Genomic DNA, 25,450 nt, shown 5'->3' on the forward strand with positions numbered 1-25,450 from the left:
TTTCTTCATTTAAATTTTATTATGTATTAACTGTAATTTTTTACATGTCATTGAACACGTTTTTCCAAGTTAAGGTCATTGCGCTTAGAATTTGCATTCATTGACTTTATGACTTATAAAGATATATTTACAACTTAATGAGTTGTTCCAAAGATAACAGTGTAAATGCAATACCAGATAGCAATGATATAACAAATGGCATGACACATGCACACAGTAAACAGGGTGTGTAATGATATACCAGGTGAAGAGGAGGAGAACTAGTATAATTAGAATCTGGTTAGTCTGGTAGGTTTGAAAGAGTTTCTGTGTAAACTCACCGCAACTATGATTAAACAAGATCTGCCTTTAATGGTTCATGATGATTTATGTTCTAAAGAGTCTGTATTTGTATCTATCCACATGCATCTATAATAAATGTTTTAAGTCTGTAAGTTTGTGTTCCTCTGTTTTTTGCAGTTATGGGCATCCGTATGAACCAGTGACGTGGTGTCAGAACATCTCCACCCCTGTTTGTGACATGACGAATGTGATGACCCATGTTAAGAGCGACGTGACCTCTAAATATCATGTTAAAATCAGTGCTGGTGGACAGTGCCTTGGTGAGGTGAAGTTCTTTCCGTTTTGGCAAAGTAAGTTATTTTGGACTTCTTTCCTCAGCTTAAATTATGCTTGTGATCAAGTTAAAGGGATCCAAAGCCATCCAAGATGTAGGTGACTTTTTTTCTTCAGTAGAACAGTAAAGACGTTGTTGAAAACGTGCTTGGTGATTCATAAAATGTCAATGGCTACCGGCACTTTGTGAGCCAAAAAAATCACATAAGGAGATGCAAAATTAATACCTATGTCTCCTGATGATATATTGAGGTCTTACGAAGCAAAACGATTGGTTTGTGCAAGAAACAAGGGTTTCTGCAGGATCTTAAAAAGTTGTAAAAAGTCATCGGGGTCATCGCTTGCCCATTTTCCACAAGTTCATATGATTCTTTAGGGTCTTAATGAAAAGTCTATAATATACTTTGGCTTTGGTGTAAAAAAACACCCTTTTACCTTAAGGAGACACATAATTAATACCTATGTCTCCTGATGATATATTGAGGTCTTACAAAGCGAAACGATCGGTTTGTGCAAGAAACAAGGGTTTCTGCAGGATCTTAAAAAGTCGTAAAAATTCTTAAAGGGGTCATCGGATGCCCTTTTTCCCCAAGTTAATATAGTTCTTTAGGGTCTTAATGAAAACTCTGTAATATACGTTGGCTTTGGTGTAAAAAAACACCCTTTTACCTTAAGGAGACACATAATTAATATATGTCTCCTGATGATATATTGAGGTCTTACAAAGCGAAACGATCGGTTTGTGCAAGAAACAAGGGTTTCTGCAGGATCTTAAAAAGTCGTAAAAATTCTTAAAGGGGTCATCGGATGCCCTTTTTCCCCAAGTTAATATAGTTCTTTAGGGTCTTAATGAAAACTCTGTAATATACGTTGGCTTTGGTGTAAAAAAACACCCTTTTACCTTAAGGAGACACATAATTAATATATGTCTCCTGATGATATATTGAGGTCTTACAAAGCGAAACGATCGGTTTGTGCAAGAAACAAGGGTTTCTGCAGGATCTTAAAAAGTCGTAAAAATTCTTAAAGAGGTCATCGGATGCCCTTTTTCCCACAAGTTAATATGGTTCTTTAGGGTCTTAATGAAAACTCTGTAATATACTTTGGCTTTGGTGTAAAAAAACACCCTTTTACCTTAAGGAGACACATAATTAATACCTTTGTCTCCTGATGATATTGAGGTCTTACAAAGCGAAACGATCGGTTTGTGCAAGAAACAAGGGTTTCTGCAGGATCTTAAAAAGTCGTAAAAATTCTTAAAGGGGCCATCGGATGCCCTTTTTCCCCAAGTTAATATAGTTCTTTAGGGTCTTAATGAAAAGTCTGTAATATACTTTGGCTTTGGTGTAAAAAAACACCCTTTTACCTTAAGGAGACACATAATTAATATATGTCTCCTGATGATATATTGAGGTCTTTCAAAGCGAAAGGATCGGTTTGTGCAAGAAACAAGGGTTTCTGCAGGATCTTAAAAAGTCGTAAAAATTCTTAAAGGGGTCATCGGATGCCCTTTTTCCCCAAGTTAATATGGTTCTTTAGGGTCTTAATGAAAACTCTGTAATATACTTTGGCTTTGGTGTAAAAAAACACCCTTTTACCTTAAGGAGACACATAATTAATATATGTCTCCTGATGATATATTGAGGTCTTACAAAGCGAAACGATCGGTTTGTGCAAGAAACAAGGGTTTCTGCAGGATCTTAAAAAGTCGTAAAAATTCTTAAAGAGGTCATCGGATGCCCTTTTTCCCCAAGTTAATATAGTTCTTTAGGGTCTTAATGAAAAGTCTGTAATATACTTTGGCTTTGGTGTAAAAAAACACCCTTTTACCTTAAGGAGACACATAATTAATATATGTCTCCTGATGATATATTGAGGTCTTACAAAGCGAAACGATCGGTTTGTGCAAGAAACAAGGGTTTCTGCAGGATCTTAAAAAGTCGTAAAAATTCTTAAAGGGGCCATCGGATGCCCTTTTTCCCCAAGTTAATATGGTTCTTTAGGGTCTTAATGAAAAGTCTGTAATATACTTTGGTTAAAAATTCTCAATAGTAGTGTAAAAAAAACTTTTACCTTGTCAAAATCAGCTCTGCAAAAAATCAACTAATTTCATTGCATGGTCCCTTTAAATGCAATTGAGCTCTGCTCGCCCCGCCCCTCTCTGCCGTGGGATTATGAAAATTAATGTTTACTTTAGCTGCGTTTATTGGCAAAACTTGCCAACAAGCACATTATTAAAAAAGGCGCTTATAATAGACACTTATGTCGATCGGGATCGGCGCTTTCCTTTTAAAAATGAAAGTAACGTTAAACCTCTGCGTCTTCAGCATCTCAGATGTCGAGAGTAAATGACGACTGCTATGTTTAGTATTACATCCAACAACAGAACACCTCAATCGCTCAATTAGAGTCTTCCTCTGCACCTGAGTCACACAATGGCGTTCAGAGTCAGACTGTTTCAGCTCGGTGAGGGCGGGGCTAAGGTAAGGTGCTCATGTCAATCAACTATCGTGGGAGGGGCCTCTGTCTGTGTGTCGTCACAATGACAAGAAGCTGAGAATGACCTGATTTTAAAAAAGAGGTATTACTTTTAAAGATTAAAAAAAATACCACTGGGTGGTATTTTTATCATTGTAGGGTGGTTGTGTATACACACTGCCAACACACATTAATGTTCAAACAACATGTAAAAGTTAGTTTTGCATTCGATGACACCTTTAAATTTAGTTATATCAAATTTAAGGCCATAAAAAGTCCTAAATTGTACAAAAAAATCTTAATTATGATTTCATGAGGTCTTAAAGGGGTCCTATTATGCTCTTTATGCTCTTTATTTCTTTTTAGGGATGCCCTAGAACATGCTTTAATGCTTGGTGATACGAAAAACGCATTATTTTTTACTATTGAAGAAAGAAAGACATGAACATCTTGGATGACAAAGGGTTGCACTGCAAAAAATGCTTTTCTTTGCTTGTCTTGTTTCCAGCCAAAACATCTAAAAATTCTTAAACCAAGGATTTTCTAGATGAGTAAAATTGTCTTGTTTTCAGAAAAACAAGTCAAAATTAAGAGCGTTTTTGCTTGAAACAAGCAAAATAATCTGCCAATGAGGTAAGAAAAATAATCTTGTTTTCTGTTTAAAATAAGATGTTTTTTCTTACCCCATTGTCAGTTTATTTAGCTTGTTCCAAGCAAAAGCTCACTTAATTTTGACTTGATTTTTTCTGAAAACAAGACAATAATTTGAACTTGTCTCGAAAATCCTTCTTGATTTAAGAATTTTTAGATATTTTGTCTCGAAACAAGACAAAAAATCTAAGTAAGAAAAGCATTTTGTGCATGTGAGCACATTATATAATTTTTTGTTCTGGGAGTGAACTTCTCCGTTAATGTTCGATTAAACACTGCAAAAAAAAAATGCTTTTCTTACTTAGATTATTTGTCTTGTTTCCAGCCAAAATATCTAAAAAATGTTAAATCAAGAAGGATTTTCTAGATGAGTAAAAACTGTCTTGTTTTCAGATAAAAACACGTCAAAAGTAATAATAAATAATCTGCCAATGGGGTATGAAAAACAATCTTGTTTTCTGTTTGAAATTAGATGTCACTTGATTTTGACTTGATTTTTTCTGAAAACAAGAAAATAATTTTTACTTGTCTAGAAAATCCTTCTTGATTTAAGAATTGTCAGATATTTTGGCTGGAAACAAGACAAAAAATCTAAGTACGAAAAGCATTTTTTGCAGTGAAGAAGCTCATCTGTATCTTGAATGGCCTTGATGTTTTTATTTTTGGGTGAACTATCCCTTTTAACAACAAAATCTTAAACAGCAAACATTATAAACTGTCTTACTTGATGGTTACTTAAAATCTGTCTCATCTGTCTCTGTATCTGTTCTGTTTTGCTCGTTTCAGCCACGTTCTCAGCACCGCAGCTGGCAGTAACTTCAAACCAAACCTATCTGAATGTGACGGTTTTGCCGCCGATGGCCGCTTGGAACTGCTCTATTGAGAACATCAAATTTTGGGGAATAGGTTTAATGAAACCATCCATTAAGTACACAGTTCGTCTGACACAACCCGAGTCAGAGGCGGGAAAGGTTATTATTCCTGATTCTCCTTCAAGTCATTTACATCTAGTTTTGTTCTCTCTATCACTGCAAAAAATGGTAACACTTTACAATAAGGTTCCTTAGTTAACATTATAAAACGGTTAGTTCCATTCCTCAATTCTAATTGGTTAGCAGCTGTGTGGTATTCATGATACGGCACGGCTATGACCGCTTCACTCAACGGTTTTGTGTATCATTGAACCCCCTTAGCAACCACCCTTAGCAATGTAAACACAGCTGCAGCAGTTAGGGACTACTTTTTACAGCGGAAGGCAGTTAATGATTTTACTTTATGAAAACGTACAACTTAATATATATAAATTAATATATATTTTTGATTTTAATATTTTTATTGTGTGGTAACCGTTTTATAAAAGCAATAAGGTACTTGAGGCCGTGCTGTATCGTGAATAAATCACGGCTGAAGGGGTTGCAGGCACTCCGCTTCGCGTCGTGCCTAACAACGCCCTTCAGCCGTGATTTATTCATGATACAGCACGGCCTCTCGTACCTTATTGCTTAATTAGTTAACCACATTAGTTAACATGAACTAATAATGAACTGCACTTATACAGCATTTATTAATCTTTGTTAATGTTAATTTCAACGTTTACTAATACATAATTAAAATCTTGTTAACATTAGTTAATGCAGTGTGAACTAACATGAACAAACAATGAACAACTGTATTTTCGTTAACTAACGTTAATGAAGATTAGTAAATACGGTAAAAAATGTACAATAAGCCAAATTTTCCAGCCAAAACATCTAAAAACTCTTAAACCAATGATTTTCTAGATGAGTAAAATTGTCTTGTTTTCAGAAAAAAAAGTCAAAATTAAGTGAGTTTTTGCTTAGAACAAGCCAAAAAATCTGCCAATGGGGTAAGAAAAAAAAAAATCTTATTTCAAACAGAAAACAAGATTATTTTTCTTACCCCATTGGCAGATAATTTTGCTTGTTTCAAGCAAAAATGTACTTAATTTTGACTTTTTTTTCTGAAAACAAGACAATTTTACTCATCTAGAAAATCCTTGGTTTAAGAGTTTTTAGATGTTTTGGCTGGAAACAAGACAAGCAAAGAAAAGCATTTTTTGCAGTGCAACCCTTAGTTAACATTAGTTAACCACATTAGTTAACATGAACTAATAATGAACTGCACTTATACAGCATTTATTAATCTTTGTTAATGTTAATTACAACGTTTACTAATACATAATTAAAATCTTGTTAACATTAGTTAATGCAGTGTGAACTAACATGAACAAACAATGAACAACTGTATTTTCGTTAACTAACGTTAATGAAGATTAGTAAATACGGTAACAAATGTATTGCTCATGGTTAGTTCATGTTAGTTAGTACATTAACTAATGTTTAACTAATGAACCTTATTGTAAAGTGTTACCCAAAAAGAATGCTTTTCTAGCTTAGATTTTTTGTCTTGATTCCAGCCAAAATATCTAAAAATTCTTGAATCAGGAAGGATTTTCTAGATAAGTAAAAATTATTTTCTTGTTTTCAGAAAAAACAAGTCAAAATTAAGTGAGTTTTTGCTTAGAACAAGCCAAAAAATCTGCCAATGGGGTAAGAAAAAAAATCTTATTTCAAACAGAAAACAAGATTATTTTTCTTACCCCATTGGCAGATAATTTTGCTTGTTTCAAGCAAAAATGTACTTAATTTTGACTTTTTTTTCTGAAAACAAGAAAATAATTTTTACTTATCTACACTGTAAAAAACAGTTTGTTGAGTCAAGTTAAAATAATTTGTTATCCGGCTGCCTTAAAATTTTAAGTTCAGTCAACTTGAAATGTTAAGCTGTACTATGTGACAACTTAAAATGTTAAGTTGATTTAACTCAAATATTTAAGGCACCTGGGTAACAAATTATTTTAACTTGACTCAACAAATAGTTTTTTACAGTGTAGAAAATCCTTCCTGATTCAAGAATTTTTAGATATTTTGGCTGGAAACAAGACAAAAAATCTAAGCTAGAAAAGCATTTTTTGCAGTGTATTGTCCTCTCATGTTCAACTAAACGTCTCCTTTATGTCTTTTTTGCAGGTAGTTGAGGAAACGTCTCGTTCTATGTTTATTTGGCTCAGGGAAATGGACGTGCAGTACTGTGGTGAAGTATTATATACGCTCACACATCCCGGTCGGGCCAGTCCCAGTGAACACACCTCCTTCTGTGTGATTGTCTCGGGTAATTCAACAGTTTGTGCTTTGACTAATGTGTAGAAAACTAGACCTCACTCAGCTGATTGAATCTGAACACCCATCATTTAAGAAAACACTTCATGCTTTTCCCTTAATTTCCCTTAATTAATAGCCTAACTAAATCTACAGATTATTTATTTATTGTTTTATTTATTTATTTATTCATTAATTTATATTTGTGCTTAATTATTTTTTAGCTATTTATTTTATTTTATTCATTTTATTTGCTTAGACATAAATGACCAGTATATATAATTCAAAATAATGATAGCGAATGAGAAAGTTGCTCAAAATAATTAAAAACCTATTTCACAGTGTTTACTATTACGTAACAAAAAAGGTGCATTATATACGATTGTAAAAAAATAAATAAAATATATTCATTTTTAGTTGCAGTATTTTTTTTTTGCATATTTTTCTTTGTATTTATTTTGTCCAGTATATATAATGCAAAATAATGATAACAAAGTTAAGACAAAGTTGCTGAAATTAAATGAAAACCTATTTCACAATGTTTTCTATTACATAACAGAAAATGAGCATTATATTGCAAAAAACATTATTTTTTTGTCATTGATTCATTTTTTACTGACGTATTTATTTGTTTATTTTCCTAAAAATAAAAATGCTATAACATTTATTTATTTATTTATTCATTCATTCATTTGTTTTTATTTTTTTACTTATTTATTTTTTAATTTATATTTTATTTTTATTCTATTTTATTTTCTCAGACATAAATGGCCAGTATATATAATGCAAAATAATGGTATCAAAGTTGAGGCAAAGTTGTTTTTTCATAAATGTTTTACTGATTTATATATATATGTATTTATTTATTTTTCCTAAAAATAAATGGCATAAAATTTATTTATTATTTATTCATTCATTTTTGTGCTTAATTTTACTAATTTTTTATCTATATTTTATTGTTATTTTTTTTTATTTTTGTCTTAGACTTTAATGGCCAGTATACAGTATATGATGCAAAATAATCATAGCAATAGAGACTGAAATTCGCTGAAATTCAATACAAACTTATTTCGCAGTGTTTACTATTATATAACAGAGAATGAGCATTATATACAATTGTCAACTCTTTATTTATTTATTTATGCATTCATTCATTCATTCATTTATTCATTAATTTTATCATTTGTTTTTGTTTTTTGCTTATGTTTTATTTTTATTTTTTTTTGTTCTTATTTATTTCCTCAGGCATAAATGGCCAGTATATATAATGCAAAATAATAGCAAAATTGAGCATTATAAAAAATTTTTTTAAATAAATAAAAAAATTGAAAATTGAAAATTAGCATTATATTGCAAAAACAATATTTATTGTTTCATTCATTCATTTTTTACTGATGTAGATATATATATATATATATATATATATATATATATATATTCTTTTGCTTTTTTATTTTCTCAGAAATAAATGATAGAAAAGTTGAGACAAAGTTGTTAAAATTAAATGAAAATTAAATTTTCCATTATATATATAATGAGCATTATATTGCAAACAAATTATTTATTTTTTCATTCATACTTTTGAACTGATTTATTTATGTGTTTATTTGTTTATTTTCTTAAAAATAAATGCCATAACATTTATTTATTCATTCATTCATTCATTCATTCATTCATTCATTATTTACAATTTGTTTAATTTATTAATTAATTTACTTATTTGTTTTTTTATTTATATTTTATTCTTTATATATAATGAGCATTACATTGCAAACAAATTATTTATTTTTTCATTCGTACTTTTTTTACTGATTTATGTTTTTTTTTTTTTAAATAAATGGCATAAAATGTATTTATTTATTTATTCATTCATTTTTGTGCTTAATATAATTTATTTTTTATCTATATTTTATTGTTATTTTTTTTGTATGTTTTTCTTAGACTTTAATGGCCAGTATGCAGTATATAATGCAAAATAATCATAGCAACTGAGATTGAAAGTTCCTGGAATTAAATAAAAACCTATTCCCTAGTGTGTTCAAAGCAATAAATACAATTGCCAGCAGATTTGATAAATGACACCAGACTGAGTTTTCTATTCATCTGCAATTTCTCTGTCTTTCAGGACCTAATTCCTGGATTCATATAATATTATGGCCCGGTCTGCTGGCTCTGCTGCTGCTGATCGTCCTGCCCATTATACTTTGCCAGCTGTTCGTGACAGGAAAGCATTCCTTTCCGAATTCGCTGGTAAGTGACTGTGTCATAATTGCTGTGGGAAATTCCAGGTGAACATGCTTAGAATGGGCTCCCGTTTTACTGGCAGTCAAAAGTCCTGTTTGACAAGAGCGTCACATTTCTCTTTAGCTCCTGAAGGAATGCGCTTTATCTGTGCATTGCTCTCGGCAACACAAAATGAGTTTATCATGTCGATTACGGTAAGCACAAACATCTGCTGCCGGATCAACAGTCACAGATATTCCTTCGAGCACTTCAGCGCTTTCATGGGTTATTTACCCTGTTTTGGAATTTGAGATATTACAAAACGTCTTATCCGTTTGAGATGTGAAACGATAAATCATGCATGTTGATATTTGCTCTGCAAATTGGTTCGGTTTGGGTTCTTGCGTAGACTCGTGATGATTAACCAAGTCAATATTTGACTTCATGGATAAAACGTCTTTCGCTTTTAAACTTCCCCATAGACTACCATTCTTTTGATGAATCAATTCTGCTTCATTCTGTTTCAAATACATGCAATATGGAATCAAATATGACCTGGTTGTGAATTTTATGAGTCAGATTCCCAAATGTTTTTGTCAGCTGAATCTCTTTGACTTACAATATTTACTTGAAGTAGTAAATATTTCAATAATTTAACAGCGCATTTGCATGTTCACGGTTCTCTGATGTTGGTTAATGGTCACACAACATGCATTAACTGCAAATGTTTTATTTGTTTTTAATTGTCAGCCAGTTTTATTTTTATAGTTCTATTTTAAAATGTTTTATTTTAGTTTAGTTTTTTAAATTTATTTATTTTTTAGAAGTGTTTTATTTTTTAAATATATTTTTAAATATTTAATTTTACATATTATAATTTAAATAGTTTGTAGTGTTTTGATTGTTTTTATGCAATGATATATTTTAATTTATTTTATTTTTTTTTTCATTTTTAATTATACCGTATTTTCTTTTTTTTAACTTTATTTTAATTTTACATTTTTGTGATTTAATTTAATTGGATATTTTATGATTTAGTTGGTGTTTTATTTTGATTTTAATTTTATAACGATTTTATAATGATTTTTCTAATTTATTTGGTTTTTAGTAGTGTTTTGAGTTTTTAAATTTTAATTTTATGATTTAATTTGTAGTGTTGTGATTGTTTTTATGCAATGGTATATTTTAATTTGACATTTTTTGTCTTTTTAATTATTGTTTTATTTTGATTTAAATTTAATAATGATTTTATAATTTTATTTTTATATTTTTCTAAGTTATTTGGTTTTTAGTAGTGTTTTGAGTTATTATTTTTTTACATTTTATGATATAATTAGTTTGTAGTGTTGTTATTTTTGTGCAATGGTAATGGCAATGTCTTTTTGTCATTTTTAATAATTATTTTATTTTATTTTAAATGCTTTTTTTTAAATGTTATTATAATTATTGTAATTATTGTTTTATTTTTAATGTGATTTTTTTATTTTATTTTGGGTTTTAACTTTAAAAAGCTTTATTTTAATTTTACATTTTAGAGATTGTATTTAATTGGATGTTTTATGATTATAGACTGGTGTCCCAACAATTTACTTAAAAATACAAATATATATATCCTAAATATCTGATAGCCTCAACAACTGTTAGTATGTAAAATTACTAATTAAAGTAATGTTATTTACATTCAGTTTGGTTCAAAAAAGTACAAACAAACAGCATCTTTTGAAACTAAAAACCGCTCTCCCCTTTCTTTGTAAAACAGATCCTGCCAAAGAAAAGCATTCTTCCATTTGGTTCAGACCCCCGGGACGACATCTCCAAAGTGGAAGTGTGGCCCGGATTTGCTACGAAGCACGAACAACAGGCTGTTTTTCCTCCTCGTAAGCCAGAGACTGCTGGTTATGCATCCCAGGACCCCTGTGACCACGAATGGGTATGCGATCAACTGGACATCCCAATCCCGGACAGTGCAGAGTCTTCTGTGCACTACAGTACAATCCAGATGTCCAGCAAACCATTATTCAATGGCACAACAGATGAAACCAGCTCAGATTCATTTGGTCCAGACTCCATTTCAACCTTTTTAACAAGCCATTCAGACACTGGAAGCAGCAGCGGGCCTTTGGTGGTCCCAGTTAGACCTGCTGAAAATGGTGCGCTGCAGTTTCATGACGGTTTATTCCAGTATAACACTGGTCAAAGTTCTCCAGCACCTTCCCAGGATTCAGAAGGGTTGACTGGAGAACGAATTCCTTTACTGTCTGACCTCATTCAGAAGGACTCCAGGTGTAACTCCTCCAACCTGCCCGCACATGTTTCTGACGTCGGGACGTCAAACTACAGGCCAAACTTGCTGCCGGGGATTCCTTTGGAGGGACAACAAGACCAGAGGACTTATATTATGAGGACAGACCCAACTGAGCCTGATGAGGACTTTACAGATGAAGAGGAACCTAGAGTTGGTGTGATCTTTCTGGAGAGGTGGAAGGGATTGTCTTTGTCTTGCAACTGACTGAGTTTCTTTTCTTCCCAATGCTCATCCGAGCACATCCATGTGAGATAAAGACATGTTTGAAGATCTTCTGCTGGGTTTTGCCAGCTCGTTGCATCAGGTAGTTGCACAGCAAGTGGCGCAAGTTTGAGAGTTTGTACAAACGTTGAGGTGTATAATTTCACTAGCGTCACTGAAAGGTACAAAGCGTCACATATGTGACCCTGGACCACAAAAACCACTTAAGTAGCCAAAAATGCATTGCATGGGTCAAAATTATAATTTTTTTAATGCCAAAAAATCATTGGGATATTAAGATCATGTTCCATGAAAATATTTTGTACATTTCCTACTGTAAATATGTCAAAACTTAATTTTTTATTTGTAATATGCATTCCTAAGAACTTCATTTGGACAACTTTAAAAGCGATTTTCCTAATATTTTTATATTTTTGCACCCTCAGATTCCATATTTTCAAATAGTTGTATCTTGGTCAAACAAACCATACGTCAATTTAAAGCTTATTTATTTAGCTAAAAAAATAATTTTATTTTTAATTTATGACTGGTTTTGTGGTCTAGGGTCACAAGTAGTGATGAAAGCCAACATATTATGCCATATAATGCCACAGATGAATGTCCACTGAGTAAATCCATTGTTTTGTATGGAAGTGACCATTTTTGCCTAAGATTTGGAGCCAAATTACAGGTAGGAAAAATGACTTTAGAAAGATTTCAGCTACATCATGATGTTTTTACACAGAGATTGATAGCTTTATTCGTAAAATCTGCTGACTTTAGCAATCTTTGTTGTATTATATGCCAATGGTGACCATTCAAAAATGGGAAAAATTTACTTTTTTGTGCATTTTTCCCTTGTTTGCATGCCTGTAACTCAAGAAGTTTTAAAGATAGCTTAATATCCTTTTAGATGTTGGTTATTATGAAAGTTTTCTTTTGTAATCTTAATTTTTAAGCCTCGATATGGTTCAGTTCCAGAGATATTTGTTTTTCCATTTGGCTCTGGGTAAAAAACTCTACACATTGTGAATGGTCAAAACTAAATGCAAATACAAAATAATGGATTGTTCAGTAAATATTCATGCATAGCATGTAATATTTTGACTTTCTTTTTCATTTATGTACTTCTTCAAATTTTTAGCAATGGACCTCTGGTTGAGTTGACATGATCCGAAAGGGAATTTCAAAAGCAATGATTGTTTCCAAAATGACACTTTGACTGAAACTAAGCTTATTCGTAGCATTGCCATATTCACAAGTGCTTTATTGTTTATTTGTTGTATGTCTGTTTTAACTTATTTAAATATTAAAATAATGTACACAAACCTGAAATACTGTAAAATTGCTGTTGTTGCTTTTTCAAAAACATTTTTACAAAATGGGTTTGACAGTATTTGTTGAGCTAATATGAATAATGTTAAAGTCAGCATGAAATGCCGTTCAAAACCCATTTAACTTCTGATGCAAACACCTCAGTCGAAGTTTGAACTGATTGGTTTGAAAGGGGCAGAAGATTTGATATAATCCCATCAACAGGAAAAAAATAGGCATGTAAATAAGACTATTAGACTAGTTTTCTCAGTCAAAATTCCCATTTATGGTTCACATAAACAGACTTTCAGAATCTGAAATTGGATTGGATTCATTTAGACTAATCAAAATGAGGAAAAAATATAATGCAACTATTGATTTTATCCGTTTTTGTATTGACTGGATCACACAATTATGAAAAGAAACTGGAAGCATTAAGAAAGTAAATGCGGTTTGTTTTGATTTCATGCTGACTTCTAACAATAACACTGTAGGGTTTGACTGCATTTTATTGTGCAGCTCAATACAGACAATGACAGTCCTGTAAGGTGTGTCTGTAAAAGCACCGCTTAAACATAATGCTGGAAATTTCCACAGTCGTGAATTATACATTTGCATACCAGATAGAAGACTCTCATGTTCCTTTGAGTTGGTATGAAGGGCTTTATGGGGATTTTACAGTCTGCAGCTATGAGGAAGTGCCGCAATGTGTTCGGTGCGGTGAAATACCTCAGAAGCACTGACAAAAGCTCTTTGTTATAGAGGAAACAAACATTTAATTGCATAGCGATGTCTCAGATTCAGAATGTTGTTTTGAAGAAAGAAAAATCTGGAAAAAAGCCGTCAGTAATCTTCAAGTTTAACAGACAATGAACCTCAAACATGTCTTCTTTATTATCTTATTTAAATAATATACTGTTCATCTCATGTTAGACTAGCAGTGTATTGATTTGATTGCTATAGTAAAGTTTTTTTAAATATCTGTTTGCAGTTCTTGAGTCATTGTGAATCAAACAGTGCTCTACTTTAATGTTTGTTATGCCAAATTATGCTTTTTTTTTGCACCAAACACGTCAGCTGTTTTGCACCGCGTTGAAACGCAGTACAGAGAGCAAACAATGCAAAGGTCAGAGTCATTTTCATCTAACGCTCATAAACCGTTCAGTATATGAGAAAATTATTGCCGTAAGGTGACAAAGTTCCTCTGTTGTTGCGTGACAAAACAGGTCACCTTCTACACGAAAAACAAATGTTTGGGATCAGTAAGGTTTTTCATGTTTTTAAAGTCTCCTCTCATGTCAAATACAGAAAAAAAATGTGGCACATATTACACATAATTAATGGTGTTATATTTTAATATACTTTAAAATTAAATTAATTTCTGTGATGCAAAGCTGAATTATCAGGATCATTATGCTAATATGCTGATTTATTATCAATGTTGGAAACCCTTTTTTTGGAACCCATGATACTTTTTGACGAATAAAAGTTAAAAAGAACAGCCTTTATTTAAAATAAAGGTCTTTTGTAAGAGTATACAGTTGAAGTCAAAAGTTTACATGCACCTTGACGAATCTGCCAAATGTTAATTATTTAACCAAAATAAGAGCGATCATACAAAATCCATGCTATTTTTATTTAGTACTGACCTGAATAAGATATTTCACATAAAAGACATTTAAATAATAGTCCACAAGACAAAATAATAGTTAAATTAATAAAAATGACCCTTTAAAAGTTTACATACACTTGATTCCTAAAAGTGTGTTGTTACCTGAATGATCCACAGTTAAACTGACTGCTGTTCTTCAGAAAAGTCCCACAAATTTGGAAAGGGTTTAAATACACAAAAATGCTGAAAAACCAAAGAATTTGTGGGACCTGAAGGACTTTTCTGAAGAACAGCAGGCAGTTTAACTGTTCAGGACAAACAATGGACTCATGAACATCTATCACTAAACAAAAAACTATACATGCATGTAAAATATCTTATTCAGTTCAGTATTAAATAAAAAAAATAGCATGCATTTGATATAATCCCTCTTATATTGTTCAAATAATTATATAAAAAGTATGTAAACTTTTGACTTCAGCTTTGTACTTTGTACATCCTTACTATCAATGTAACAGCCTTGCTGAGTGGTAAAAAGAAGAAAAAAAGTGTACTGACACGAAACCTTTGTACAGTAGTGTATATTGTTACATAAGATTTTTCTATTTTGAAAGTGAAAGTTGAAGTAAGAAGTTATAAAGCTAACCTCTTTAATGTCTTTCATCAGTTCATGATCTCCAGTGTCTCTTATTTTAAAGAGTAATTAATTCAGATTCCATCTGCCTTAAAATATAGTTTGATAAATGATCTTCCCCAATGACTCTTCCCCAAAAAATACACAGATTAGATAGAATATATTTTAATTTTCACAGCTCATTATGAAGTTGGTGATTGTTTTAGGTCGTGGTAACTTGTTAATGTGCCTAATGTGCGTCTGTTTCATTCTGTGCTTGGCAATTAATTTAATTTAATGAGCACTAATCAAATAGAACAGGTGCATGAGTTCATAAAATGATTTTTTTTTTCTTCAGCCAACACTATTAATGAAAGTTAGAATGTTAATTTTTATTTTACTTGGGTTTTTTTAGAATAATGTGTAGAAATTAGTTTTTGGTTTCCCTTAATTATGAAATGAATATGAGATGGACATTAGCATGAACTCTGAGCATATTCTTCAGAAAAGCATCAGTCTGTTGTTTAGAGCATTGTGGAAAATAATGTGCGATCAGTGATTAAACATGCACTCCTCACAGGTGTGTGGATTACAGGTGAAAGGTTCACCAGTCTGTGAGACGAAGGACTGGAGGAAATCTCATGAGGCTTTTATGGTTTTATATGGTTGTTTTTAAACAAGTCTGCTGCATTTTATATTTATATTTATACAACAGTTCTTCCTGGTGCTCAAATCTGATTGGCTGAGAGGTCATTCCACCTGTGAGATATTTACCCAATCTCGAGACGGAAACCGTTTCACTGTCACTGGTGAAAGTTTGGATCATTTTATTGACTCGGATCTTCAAAATCATCAAAATGAACAAATCATTTGTAAAGTAATTTCGTTCATTTCAGCAGAATATAATTACAATATTATGTTAATAGGCAAATCCCTCAACACATTTACTTATGTGATGTTGATCACATTTAACATAAGAGAAAAATGATAATGCACAAGGCCGTAGGTTTGATTTTGGCATTGGAGGGGAAATAATGGCAGACAACAGACATTTTATTGTTTGATCAGTTTGGTAGGGACATACAGTACTGTAGCGTCCCTAATCCAGTCTCACTTTGTAAGTGACTTTTATGGTAACCACAAATAAACCATGGTTTTGCTACACTAACCATAGTTTAACCCGCCCTGGAGTTCAGATCTATAACAAATGATTTAAGAACCCAATGTTCTGATCAGAATCAAAAGATTCATAAACCTGCTCTAAAGTCCAGACCTGAATCAAATGATTCATGATGTGCAAAATTCCGATCTGAATCAAATGATTTGCAATGCATGAATTTAGATCTGAATCAAATGATTTGCAATGTGCAAAATTCCGATCTGAATCAAATGATTTGCAATGCATGAATTTAGATCTGAATCAAATGATTTGCAATGTGCAAATTCCGATCTGAATCAAATGATTCACAATGTGCAAAATTCCGATCTGAATCATATGATTTGCAATGCATGAATTTAGATCTCAATCAAATGATTTGCAATGTGCAAATTCCGTTCTGAATCAAATGATTTGCAATGTGCAAATTCTGATCTGAATCAAATGATTTGCAATGTGCAAATTCCGATCTGAAACAAATGATTCATGATGTGCAAAATTCCGATCTGAATCAAATGATTTGCAATCTGCAAATTCCGATCTGAATCAAATGATTTGCAATGTGCAAATTCTGATCTGAATCAAATGATTTGCAATGTGCAAATTCCGATCTGAAACAAATGATTCATGATGTGCAAAATTCCGATCTGAATCAAATGATTTGCAATGTGCAAATTCCGATCTGAATCAAATGATTTGCAATGTGCAAATTCTGATCTGAATCAAATGATTTGCAATGTGCAAATTCCGATCTGAAACAAATGATTCCTGATGTGCAAAATTCCGATCTGAAACAAATGATTCATGATGTGCAAAATTCCGATCTGAATCAAATGATTTGCAATGTGCAAATTCCGATCTGAAACAAATGATTCATGATGTGCAAAATTCCGATCTGAATCAAATGATTTGCAATGTGCAAATTCCGATCTGAAACAAATGATTCCTGATGTGCAAAATTCCGATCTGAATCAAATGATTTGCAATGTGCAAATTCCGATCTGAATCAAATGATTTGCAATGTGCAAATTCCGATCTGAATCAAATGATTTGCAATCTGCAAATTCCGATCTGAAACAAATGATTCATGATGTGCAAAATTCCGATCTGAATCAAATGATTTGCAATGTGCAAATTCCGATCTGAATCAAATGATTCGCAATGTGCAAATTCCGATCTGAAACAAATGATTTGCAATGCACACATTCAGATCTGAATCAAATGATTCGCAATCTGCAAATTCCGATCTGAAACAAATGATTCATGATGTGCAAAATTCCGATCTGAATCAAATGATTTGCAATGTGCAAATTCCGATCTGAATCAAATGATTTGCAATGCACACATTCAGATCTGAATCAAATGATTCACAATGCGCAAATTCCTATCTGGATCAAAAGATTCACAATGCTTAAATTCCGATCTGACTCAAATGATTCGCGTTACGTGCTTCGAAGTCTCGAATCAAATGATTCGCGATCCGCTCTGAAACAAATGATTTGTAATACGCAATCTGATTGGAGAGCTTCGAAACAGTGAAATATTTTGCTACTCAATGCCACCCATATCCACTATAATTTTATAAATAGCAGTCATGGAAGAAACGAAGATTGTCAAAACCTCGAATCAATTGAACCAATTGCTTCGCAAAATGATTCAGTGTTTGAAGCACTTGTAACCCACACGCTTTTGACCACCTGCTGGTCAAAATCGTGTAAATGCAACACAAACTCAGACTAAAAACATGCATAAAAACGTTTAAAAACCCACTGCAAATGTTTTATTGAAATTATAATACATTGAATATAATAAATAATAAGTCATATGTGGTTTTAAAATATTTGATATTAATTTTCAGGGTTTTATATTATTTGTTTATGGACAGCTTCTATATAAAGGCCAGTAAGAGACTATTAACTACTTCTCATTCTTTTAATTACACAAGTGTCTTGTTAAAAATGTCTACAAATTGATACAACTGATCCGAGATCAGCTGGTAAAAGCCATAGACATTGAAATCACGTGACTTTGGCAGTTTGATACGTGCACGCGCTCCAAACCAAAGTTTGAAGTGTCAGTACTTCTGAAGCGCCCCTCACTAATAAATTGTAGTGGTTTCATGTTACGGAATGCAGTTTAAAGAGTTTTACACGAGGATGTAGTTGTTTAGACCTCAAATATGCGGTTTGTTAATAAAAATAACGTCTGTTTGCGTCGATGTTTTCGAAGATGTGAGGCGTCGCGCCAGTTTATGAACGCGCCGAAAGCAGCTTCACCTCAGCCAGATCTTCAGAATTTGCCGCTGTGGTTTTTATGAGATTTGAGCTAAGGATGCAGGTACTCACAATTACTTAGTTAATCTATCTCTGATAATACTCTACTCTATGCATTACAGTGAGCTTTTTAATGAAGCAACGTTACTAGTTTTAAAGTGACGCTTTCGTATTAGTAACAGGGTTAGGCCAAGTTCTTTGCTGTCTGACACTCCTTGGTTGTCTATTTTTTATTTACACACACATATTACAACAGTTAGTGCTATTAAACTGTGCAAATCAGAATATTAGAATGATTTCTGAAGGATCATGTGACGTTTGGAGACTGAAGTAATGATGCTGAAAATTCAGCTTTGATAAATTAAATTTTAACAGATATTCACATAGACAGAAGTTATTATAAATTATAATAATATTTCACAGTTTTACTAAATTTTGGATCAAATAAGTTCTTTGCTTGGGCTTAGCTGTTAAACTGTTTGTGGCGGAAGGAAGTAGTTCCATACACAAAGTTTTTTTAGACACTCCTTGGTTGTCTCTTGTTTTATTTTTTTATTTACACACATTACAACAGCCATTGAACTGTGTAAATCAGCATATTAGAATGATTTCTGAAGGATCATGTGACACTGAAGGCTGAAGTAATGATGCTGAAAATTCAGCTTTGATCACAGAAATAAATTACATTTTAACGAATATTCACATAGACAGAAGTTATTATAAATCAGAATAATATTTTAAAATTTTACTGGATTTTGGATCAAAATAAGTTGCCGTCGGATTGCGCAAATCAACATATAAGAATGATTTCTGAAGGATCATGTGACTTTGGAGACTGAAGTAATGATGCTGAAAATTCCATGTAATAAATTACATTTAAACAGATATTTACACAGACAACAGTTATTATAAATTATAATAATATTTCACAATTTATTATATTTTTGATCAAATAAATGCAGCCTTGGTGCACAAAAGAGACTTCTTTTAAAAAATTTAACTGACCCCAAACTTTTAAATAATAGTGTGTATGAAGTCTGTGTCAAATAATTGGCTTGTAATTTAATGAAATATGTGACCCTGGACCACAAAACTAGTTAAAAAGCTCAGAGATTTGTACATCAACTGAAAGCTGAATAAATAAGCTTTCCATTGATGTATATTTAGGATAGGACAATATCTGGCCGATATACAACTATTTGAAAATCTAGAATCTGAGGGTGCAAAAAAAAATGTATATTGTGAAAATCACCTTTAAAGTTGTCCAAATGAAGTTCTTAGCAATGCATATTACTAATCAAGAATAAAGTTTTGATATATTTATGGTAGGACATTGACAAAATATATTAATGGAACATAATCTTTACTTAATATCCTAATCATTTTTGGCAGAAAAATCGATGATCATGCTACTTTTGACTGGTTTTGTGGTCCAGGATCACATATTTTGTGTGTAATATGTTGCTTGCAGAAACATGCATGGTATCATTATAACCTTTTTTTATTATCTAACCTATCCAGATACTGAATGCCCACCAAAATAGATTTGAAAATGAGCAATTGTCAACTAGCAGGGGTTAACCGGATCATGTTGACCTGCCAAAGCCGACCTGACTCGATTCTACCTGATGCAAGTAAATGTCATTTCATTTTGCAGTCTGTTTGAACCCATTAAATCAGCCTGAATGTCACTCATTAATAGAAATACCACATATGTGCTCTGCAGATATGGCTGTAAATGTTTTGTTAATCTAATAGATCTGTAACAATGCGCCTGATGCTGATTATTATATATTATCTCTCTGATTGATGTTCTTTATCGAGTAAAAATGTTTGCATCTCATGCAGAAGCAGGACTAGCAGATGCGTGAATCCATTTAATTAGCATGTGGGCAGATCTGCTTTCTCCTCTCTTGTGCACTTTTCCACTATATCGCCAAACAGCTTGATAGATGTGTCTTTTCAGTTAATTGGATGCACACATGAACACACACATTCTCTCTCCCTACACTTTTGCATTTTAATGTGATCTTTGACTCACTATTTAAAAGAAAAAAGCTGCATGCAAAAATGAAAATGTCATTATTTCATCACCCTCATGTTTATTCAGACCTGTTTATGCTTTTCTCCTGTAGGACCACAGAAGGGGACATTTTGTACCTTTTTCAATATGCAAAAGTTCATAATGAGCACAACTGGCAAACTGCAAAAGGACCAAAATATCTGTAAGTAACAGAAAAATAGAATCTATATGAAAATATTAAAAACAAATATAACAGTATAATTTTTTATATCAGTGATATTAAAATACATTGCAAATAACATAGGAATTTAAATATGTTTAATGCACCAGATTTTATTACATGTTTTGTAACCTAGATTTTCAGCAAATAACCAGGGTTATAATTGTTAACTACAACTAAAATTATACAAAAAAAATTACATTAAAAACATAAAAACCTTAAATTAATAAACATTTCAAAACACAAATTGCTTAAATTTTAACTTTAATTAAAATGTAAACTATAGAAATACAAAATATTATATAAATAATAATAAAAAAGAAAATATAATCTAATTCAAAATACAAAAAACTATAACAGTATATAATTTTTAATTAAAAGCATCAAAAAATAAAATTAATTAGAAAAAAAAATTACATGAAAAATGTAAAACCTAAAATGAGTAAAAATGTCAAAACACACAAATTATTAAAACTCTAACTTAAATTAAAATGCAAAACATAAAAATGTATAATGTATATATATATAATAAAATATAAAAAAAACATTAAGAAAATACAAAAATACAATCAAAAAACAGTATATCAGTGATACTAAAATAACACTGCAAATAGCATATCCAATTTAATTCTGTCCAATGCACCATTGATTGGATGTTTTGTAACCTAGATTTTCAGCAAATAACCAGGGTTACAATTGTTAACTAAAACTAGAAACCAAAAAAAAAAGAAAAAATAATAATATTTAAAAATGTAAAAAGGTAACAACCTCAATTTAATAAAAAAAATCAAAACACACAAATTACTAAAACCTCAAAATAAATTAAAATGGAAACTATAAAAATATAAATTACTAAAATTTAAAAAAATAAGAAAATATGAAAATATTTGTAAAAACTATATGAGTGTATCAGTGATACTAAAATATAATTGCAAATAACATATTAAATTAAATTCTGTCCCATGAACAAACCAACAATATCCCAGGTTTGACTGCATGTTTTGCAAACCTGATTTCCTGCAAATAGCCAGGGTTATAATTGTTGACTAAAACTAAAACCATAAAATAAAAAAAGTCATTAATTGTCATTAAATTAAAAACATAAAAACCTCAAATAAATAAAACGTCCAAAACACGCACATTTACTAAAACTTTAACTTCAAATTAAAATGGAAACTATACAAATATAAAAATAGAATATAGTTCAAAAATAAAAATAAAAATATAACAGTATATCAGTGATACTAAAATAACATAATAAAAAATGTTGAATTAAAAATGTAAAAACCTAAAATAAATAAAAATTTCAAAACACGTATATTAAAATGACAACATTAAGAAAATATAGAAACAATGCACCAGATTTGATTACATGTTTTGTAATGAGTGTTTTAAAAACACGTTTTAGCCGATCCCTACTAGTCTCAAAAACTACAAATGGCGACACGTCGACGTCACTTCCCTGGTTTGAAAAAAGCACGTAAAAGTCCTCCTACAAGTTGACATGCACACAGATGTAGTATGAGGACTTTTACGCGCTTTTTTCAAACCAGGGAAGTGACGTCGACGTGTCGCCATTTGTAGTTTTTGAGACTAGTAGGGATCGGCTAAAACGTGTTTTTAAAACACTCATGGTGGACTTACAAATGTTCTGATGCAGTGTTTTGTGAGTACATAACCTATTTACACTACTGTACAAGTTTGGTAAGATTACTTGCACGTTTAGTGGTGCAATTTACGAGATGCATCACATGTACCATTCACTCCTGTTACAAGCAATTCGAAAAACTCTAATATCTCCATAAATGTTTGACTAAGGTAAAAAAAACTTCGGATGGGGTATTTACATGGGCTTCGGAGTGCATAGCAATGAAGTCAATTCTACTCCGAACCATCCCTTTAAATTTTTCTTTACTTTAAATTGAAATACTAATGATGTATATAATTGCATATGTATGTTTATATGCATAAAATGACAAAAAAAAATCTAAATATTAACAAAAACTATAATAGTGCATTTAGTCAGTGATAAATAAAAAATTACAAATAACATAAAATTTTAGTCTGTTCAATGCACAAAGCCTTGTATGATTAATTATAGTCATAATCACTACTGTTATGATGAATGCAGCTTTTAAGGTGTTTTTTTATCCTTGGCAGTGGAGGCATGTTTGAGACCACATGAGGGTTAGTAAATAGCCATTTTTCATGATTTGTTGAGCTCTTTGTTTAAACATGCATGTGTGATTGTGTGTGTCAGCGGTCGGTTGCATTATCAGACGCAGTCAGACATTGCGTCTCTCAATAGGACGGATTTGAGAGCATGTTTCTGGCCTGTGTTTTATTTGTCACAATGGGAGCAGACAAAGCCAGCCCGCTGTTGTTCTGCTCATTCGGTTTATTCTTAGTCTCAATGTCACAGATGAAACAGTAGAAGTGGGCAGCATTGTTTACGGTGGTATTTGAGCGGCAGGTGTGGCAGTAAATGCTTATAAATAACCTGGTGAGTCCAGCACTGCGCTCACACCCTCAACTCTACCCGAATCTTGTACTAAACACTCAAACATGTCAGTGTCTGCTCACATGTGTGCAGGTGACACTCGCTAATCACTGCTGTAAAGACTCTAAATTACTTGAGCTGAAGTTAAAGCCACTGTAAAATGCAGATGAACATACGTAAAGCAATTATGACACACAAAGCTTGTGATGGAAATCGATAAAAGTCTATGTTTGTCATTTTCATCTAGTTTAAGGTCAACAAAAAAATGTACTGAATAAAAAATTAAATGAATAAAAGACAAACTACTAAAACACTAACTAAACTGTAAAAATAATTAAAAAAAATAAGAAAAAAATATATATAATTAATTACAAAAAATTATGAAACGCTATAACAGTATATCAGTGACGCTAAAGTAACATTGCAAATAAAATATTACATTTTATTATTTACAGTGTACAAAGAAACAATGCACTAGGTTTGATTGCACGTTTTGTAACATAGATTTTTAGCAAATAAGCAGGGTTATATTTGATAATTTAGTTTTGTTCAGTTCTGTTGTTTTTCTTAAATATAAAAAAGTTTTTTTATTTCTATTTAGCTCTATTTTTATTTCAGTATGAGTTTTAGTCATTTAAGTACTTATAATGTTGTTAATGTAACGTTATTATTAGAGTATCAATTGATATTTTTAAAGTAATTCAACTGTATAAATTATTTAATGTTGTGTGCTTTTATACTATTTTTTAATTTTTTTACATTTTAATCCATTTTAATTTAATTCATGTATTTATTTTTCTATTTTGTTTAATTTTTGGCTTGTCATTTTTATCAGTTTGTTTTTTTCTGTTCTAGTTTTTGTTTTTAATTGAGTATTATGTTTAATAATTTTAAATGTTGCCATTTAATTTCAGTGTACTATTATAGTATCAATTATAGTATCTATTAATTTTATTAAGTGTTTAATTTTCATTTCTTTTGTTATTTTCATCAGTTTGGACATTTTTATTTAGTTTTTTATTTACTTTTAGTTTTTTTGCTTGTAATTTTCATCAGTTTGTTTTTCTGTTTTTGTGATTTCTGCTTAGCTCTTTTTATTTCAGTATTAGTTTTTGTAATTTCAGTGCGTCAACTTTAATAATTAATGTAATAATGTTTATGTAAAATTTATTGTATATTTTAATGATATAAAATAATACTACTAATAATAAAATATACAAAAAATATAAAATGTTTAGTATCATATATATATATATATATATATATATATATATATTATATATATATATATATATATATATATATATATGATACTAAACTATATTTTAAATCTTTTATATAATACAAATGTGTATAACTTGTATAAAGTTTGATATGAAGTATTTTCATTCCTGTGCATGCATATTGTTTTTTTTTTAATTATTATTATTTTTGTATATTATTTTTAATGATAATAACTATGGTTTAAATATTTTATATAATAAAAAATGTGTGTAATTTGTAAGTTTGATATGAAGTATTTTTATTTCTTGTGCGTGCATATGGTTGGGTTTAAGGTATTTGTAATGAATTTAATGCATTTCTTTTAACTTCCATGAAACAAAGAAAAAAAAAGAGAAAGAAAGTAAATATACATTTCTATGTTTAGAATCATATGTGTGTTTATATATAATTTTTTTGTCTTTTTTTCCTGGTATTGTTTCTGGTGTTATTTATGCACTAGTATAGTATTTATGTATTATATATGAATGCGTATGTATGTTTTTTGTGTTGCTTGACAGTCCGTACTTATATAAATGAATTATTAATGATCAATTTTTATTTACTAGTTTATTCAAGTTCTAAAGGTTCACAAAGGTGACAATATTGTGAACACGGGTCTGGTTTATCATTTTATTTGTAGCAATAATATTAAAGCAGTAAGCCACTCAATACCATGCATTATAGCGATTTTTACCATAGTTTTGTAATAATGTAAAGAAAATACAGCCATAAATGACTGCAGACTTGCATCTCATAAAACGTTTGAGACATTATTGAGATTTCTTATGAGAAAAGCTCTACTTAAGGTCATTTCCAAATCGAAT

General features: G+C 31.0%; 1 protein-coding gene across 1 annotated transcript; it reads left to right on the forward strand.

Moving 5' to 3' along the window:
* The first annotated feature begins 465 nt into the window (after positions 1-465).
* ifnlr1 (interferon lambda receptor 1) lies at positions 466-13,948 on the forward strand. The gene is made up of 5 exons (XM_073847556.1): positions 466-632; positions 4,531-4,715; positions 6,795-6,936; positions 9,049-9,173; positions 10,906-13,948. Exons 1-5 carry the CDS (start codon positions 521-523, stop codon positions 11,653-11,655), a joined length of 1,314 nt encoding a protein of 437 aa, XP_073703657.1. The 5' UTR covers positions 466-520; the 3' UTR covers positions 11,656-13,948.
* The last annotated feature ends 11,502 nt before the right edge of the window (positions 13,949-25,450 follow it).

The sequence above is a fragment of the Garra rufa genome, chromosome 9, assembly GCF_049309525.1.
Source record: "Garra rufa chromosome 9, GarRuf1.0, whole genome shotgun sequence".
Lineage (NCBI taxonomy): Eukaryota > Metazoa > Chordata > Actinopteri > Cypriniformes > Cyprinidae > Garra > Garra rufa.